At 35.9% G+C, this 5,332-nt stretch overlaps 1 protein-coding gene across 2 annotated transcripts; it reads left to right on the top strand.

The window, feature by feature from the left end:
* The first annotated feature begins 437 nt into the window (after positions 1 to 437).
* Positions 438 to 4,161, top strand: LOC105772736 (growth-regulating factor 1). 2 transcript variants are annotated; one of them, XM_012594154.2, is made up of 5 exons: positions 438 to 1,106; positions 1,636 to 1,866; positions 2,659 to 3,010; positions 3,097 to 3,201; positions 3,295 to 4,161. In XM_012594154.2, the coding sequence occupies exons 1-5, from the start codon at positions 686 to 688 to the stop codon at positions 3,875 to 3,877; spliced, it is 1,692 nt and encodes a 563-aa protein (XP_012449608.1). In that variant the 5' UTR covers positions 438 to 685; the 3' UTR covers positions 3,878 to 4,161. The 2 variants fall into 2 exon arrangements, with proteins under 2 accessions (XP_012449608.1, XP_012449607.1); XM_012594153.2 differs by having other exon boundaries at positions 439 to 1,106; positions 3,097 to 4,161.
* The last annotated feature ends 1,171 nt before the right edge of the window (positions 4,162 to 5,332 follow it).

Here is a 5,332-nt window from a genome sequence, read left to right as displayed (position 1 = left end):
GGACATTATTATCAATATAGGAAAACGTGGATTCGAGTGCGCCGAAGCGCATTATCCTCCTATTTATGAATTAGGGAGTGACTATAATATAAATATATTAAAATTACATGATAAGTTGATCGGTTATGATTCACGAGTTTTAATAACAATGTACCAAATAAATTTTCGATTTTCATTAATATATATTTTTATGGTGTTCAACTACCTAACCAGGATATGGATAAATTAGTACTAAAAAAAAACCAAAAGTTTTGCAAATGGAGGGACTTTTGAGATTACAAATGAACCCCTGTTGTATTTGTCAAATAAAAGTTTGTATAAAAATTAATTAATTTATTTTTAAAATAAAAGATATAAAATATAATTTGTAATATTTTTACTCATGTATATATATATTTATTTATATGTATATGTATGTGAAAGTGGTAGCATTAACTACTAACTTTCTTCTTCTCTCTCTCCAATTATTTGAATATTTCTTTCTCAAATATCAAATCTTTATTATAAACAAACAGCAAGTCTGGTTTGTGTGTGAGCTAAAAAGCTTAGGCCATAGTAACCAAACACTTAGAGAAAAAAATGATCCTTTTTGGACCTTCACAAGCTCATTTCTTTAGTACTGCTAATAACCCAATGCTTGATTTCTTGAGTGCAGAGTTTGTGTAGCTTTGGTGGGTTTTTCTATATGGATATTGGGGGTGTAGTGGTGGGTTTAGAGGGGTTTGTGGGTTCAGAGACTGTAGTTACTTCATCCCTTGTTTCAGATCCTGAGACAAAGGCTAAGTTGTACGGATCTGGGTTCCTTAAGCAAGAGAGACCTGGTAATAATGAAGATGTGTTGTTGTGGAGGAGCTCAAAACTGGCTAAAACCGAGGGGGTTTCAGCCTCCGAGGCAATGCCGTTGTTGCTTCACGACAAGAATAGTTTATTGAGATCTAATGCTAATGCTACTACCTCTGTCTTCTCTGATGGGGTTTCAGCCTCTCAGGCAATGCTGAGCTTTTCTTCTGCACCTAAATCCCGAGCTCTTTCAGTGGATAAAAGCTCCCAAAATGTCACTTTCCCTTACTTCCACCTCACATCACCTGCCTCTACTAGAAATACAGGTATATATACATGTGTGTGTGTGTGTGTGTGTGTGAAGGAATGTTAAGGTTCTAACATTGTTGCCATGGAGGAAAGACATTAACTTTGTAAAAAATGGCTGTAATTTGTTGGTTTAAAGGCATGCTTGTGAGTTTTGTAGTATGAATTGGACTTGTTTTTATTATTGGTTCTATGGTTTAATTCCATGGTTTTGGAATGTTTTTTATGTCTTGTCAATGCATTATGTTTCCCATTTTTTTCTTCCTCTTAAAATTTATCACTTCCTGTTTTAGGTGAGAAACACTTTTGGTAATGATCAAACAGTGACTATATGTGTGTGTGTGTTTGTTTTGTTGTTGTATCAAAAGACAACAGATCCATGATTCTTGTAGCTACCTTAAATGTTGCAGACAAGTTATGGTTTCTGTGTTACTGCCACAACCCTTTTTTCCCCTTTTTATTACAAACCTTTTTATGGCTTCAATTTCTTTGCCTTCTTTTAACCTCATCTGTTTTTCTCTTTTTGTCTTGGTTTTGTATGTTTTTAAGGTTACAACAATGGTGGATTCAATGGTGAAAACATGCATGGGGTATTATTAGGAGGAGACAGAGGACCATTTACACCATCTCAATGGATGGAACTTGAACACCAAGCTTTGATCTACAAATACATAACTTCAAATGTGCCTATACCATCTAATCTTCTTATTCCTATAAGAAAAGCCCTTGGTTCTACTGATTTCTCTAGCTTTTCTGGTGCTCCCCTAAAAACCAATACATGTAAGTTGTTTTTTCTTAGACTAACAAGAAAAAACCCACTTCTTTTTTTTTTTTTTTTACCTTAAAATGTCTATATGAAACTTCCATGGTTGATGCTAAAGTTGCAGCAAACAGTGTTCTTGCTGCATTCCACGGTTAATGAGATTATGCTTTAATTTTACTCTCTTATTGGCTAATAAGTACTGAGAGTCGGATTGAATTTTATCCCCTCAAAAAATGGGTTAGTTAATCTCTATATGTTAGATCAAATTGCAAATTGATCATTTCTATTAAATATTTCTTCCGTTTGTAGAATAATCAGAGACTTAGACACGCGATATGCCATGTATATCTCATGTTGTCGTACTGAAATTAGTTTTTAACAGCAAAAGTGAGTGAAATTTTTAGAAGGACCAGTTTGCTTTTTGATCTAATGTGCAAAAATTAATTTGCCCATTTTTAAGTAGAGGAGGCAAAATACAATCCGGTTACTAGTACATTTACCAAATGTTGAGTTGAGTGAGACAGTACCCCAAACAGGCCTTGCTTGCTTTATAACCTGTTTCAAACAAAAGCATCAATATCATGCCACTTAAAATTTTCAACTTTAGCACATTGCCACTTTTGTTTTGGTCCCTACAATGGTTGAGGCAACTTGTCTCAGCCTTTTTAAAGTATAATAAACAATTTGTTTTTATCAAGATAACATCCAAAATTAAAGCAGAAAGTTAAATATTTGTACCATATACAAATTATCTAACAGGAAAGTGCTTTGGCATTCATTTTTCATTTTTGTTTTTTATGTTCTAATAGTGGGATGGGGAGCTTTTCGTCTTGGGTTCTCGAACAACACTGATCCTGAACCCGGACGGTGTCGTAGAACGGATGGAAAGAAATGGCGGTGCTCGAGAGATGCAGTTGCCGACCAGAAGTATTGTGAGCGGCACATGAATAGGGGCCGCCATCGTTCAAGAAAGCCTGTGGAAGGTCAATCAGGCCATTCAGCTGGAGCCACTAGCACCACTACCACCAAGGTGATGTCTACTGTCTCATCGGCTTTGGCATCAGTGGTAGTGCCGATCAGTGGCTGCAGCGAGTCCAACAGCCTTACTGTTGCTCAGCAGCAGTTTAAGAATTTGCAGCCAGTGACAGCTCCTGTTAATAGGTGATAGAAATAACCTGCTTTCCTTTATAACTAATAGTAATTGTAGAATTTACTTATCTCATTCCATGATTGTTGTCGTTTTGCAGGTTGCTTGTGAACAAAGAAACTTCGGGTGAAAGATTACATGAAAGTACACTGGATCTAAAATCCAAAGAAAACTCTTTCTTGATGCCAATGCAGCAACTGATCACGTATGAAGAAAACTTGAGAAATGAGTTCGGAGTTGTTTTTTCCGACTCACTCCTTAACCCTTCCCATAATGACTCTTCCTTGATTAACTGCAGAACTTTTGGTTCATCTCAAGACCTTATTTGTCAAGCAACTGAATCCCAACATTCCCTTCGAGAGTTCATAGATGATTGGCCTAAAAGCCAGTCCGATCGTTCAACCATTTCCTGGCCTGAAGTTGATGTTAAATCGGACATGACTCAACTTTCCATATCAATACCAATGGCTGCCTCTGATTTCATGTCCTCAACTTCTTCTCCCAGCAATGAAAAACTGTCTTCATCACCTCTCAGATTATCTCGTGAATTTGACACTATGCACATGGGACTAGGTGTAGGCAGTGTTATTAATGAACCAAACCATAAGCAAGCAAATTGGATACCCATCTCTTGGGAGAATTCCATGGGTGGCCCCCTTGGTGAGGTATTGCACAGCACCAACTCATCAGCACTTAACCTTATTACATGCGATGATTGGAACAATAGTCATGGGCAGCGGCTAGCCTCATCTCCCACTGGAGTCTTAACAAAGACTACCTTCGGTTCTGTTTCTAACAGCAGTGCTGGAAGCAGTCCGAGACCAGAGAATGACCTACTTGGTTCAACCCTTGTTCATACTTCCTCTTTGCCTGCATTGTAGAACCACTATGGTCAATTAGTGATAAAAAAACTTTTAAGTTATTATATTAGTCCCTTTATATTTTCTATAATTTGTACTTTAGAATTGAGCTAACTATAAGTACCTAGACAAAGGAAATTTGTCTGAAATTTTGGTTTTCAGCACATGTGTTGGCTTGACTTTGTGTTTAGGAGAGTAATGGCGGTTGGTTGGTAAGTATGGCAGTGGATTAAGTTGCTTGTAACGCTATAGACAAGGTTACAATTTCAATATAACACTGTATTTCACTGTTTTGTACTACAAAATCATGGTCCCACGCATTAACTGTGTCTAGCAAAAAAGGAACCCATTTTTGCAGGGGTATCTTTCCTTAAAAATTGAAACTGTAGGCTTAGCAACAATAGTAATATGTTACTTTCATGGTTGGCTTTTATGTTAAAGAGTCCAACCAACTTTGAACCTGCCGGGTCCCTTGGATGTGAACATTGGCTGATGGGCTATTTTACTTGCCAGCTCTAAGTTCCAACTACCTATACAAGTATCCAACACTGTTCTGCAGTTGTTGAGACCCCAAGTAATAATCATTGTTATCTCCTGCAATTACAAAACTAGGAACCCATGTTACCTGGATTTGGATACAAGGGGAGGAGGCTATCTCAATCTACGTCACTGGCTTTATAGAGGACTAAAAGTGGTAACTAACAGAATATCCAATAAATGGCTCTACTGCTGAGACTCAAATTTTAGTGTGATTTATATTAGAATTTGGATTACATTTTATCCTCGCCACTCAAAAAATGGGCGAGTTACTCCTATATTCCTATATGTTAGATCAAAGAGTAATTTCTTTTGTTAAAAATTTGTAATTGTACATCTGTATAAGATACACGTGTCACTGTCTAGTTTTTTCGTCACCCACGCTAATTTTTAATAGTACAAATGGATAAAAATTTTAATAGAAAAAGATCAATTTCCTCTTTGGTCTAACATACATGGATTAATTTATCCATTTTTTTTGTAAAGAGAGCAAAATACAATCTAACTCATAGTACAGAGGCCTCCATAGTACTTTTACTGCTCAGTTTATCGTTACGATAGAAAAATATTTTTGAAAGGTTTGACAATGTTTATTATTGTTATTAAAAAATGGTTTTGAAAAATTAAAATATCAAATTTAGATATAATGTTGTAAAGTAGAAGATATGTTAAATTTTTTAATTGAGAATAATAAAATAATTTCAACCAAAAGCTAAAAGATTTTATTTATCGCGATCTAAAAATATAGGTTCCAACCACCTATCAAAGTTATCCAACACTGTTCTACAGTAGATGACAACTACAAAACTAGGAACCAATGTTACCCGGATTTGGATAAAGGGGATGAGGTTATCTCCGTCTAAGCTTAAAACATGTCATAAGCCTCATAAAAGATCGAAAGTGGTACTAATAAATCATCCATTAAATAGGATAAAATAT

Source organism: Gossypium raimondii, chromosome 6, assembly GCF_025698545.1.
Source record: "Gossypium raimondii isolate GPD5lz chromosome 6, ASM2569854v1, whole genome shotgun sequence".
Classification (NCBI taxonomy): Eukaryota; Viridiplantae; Streptophyta; class Magnoliopsida; order Malvales; family Malvaceae; genus Gossypium; species Gossypium raimondii.
This window is presented reverse-complemented; position numbering and strand designations above follow the sequence as displayed.

Coding starts and splice junctions, on each gene's coding strand:
- LOC105772736 (XM_012594153.2), top strand. CDS start 686: ATGGATATTGGGGGTGTAGTGGTGGGTTTAGAGGGGTTTGTGGGTTCA. Junction 1,107..1,635: donor TGCCTCTACTAGAAATACAG/GTATATATACAT, acceptor TATGTTTTTAAG/GTTACAACAATGGTGGATTC. Junction 3,011..3,096: donor GTGACAGCTCCTGTTAATAG/GTGATAGAAATA, acceptor GTCGTTTTGCAG/GTTGCTTGTGAACAAAGAAA.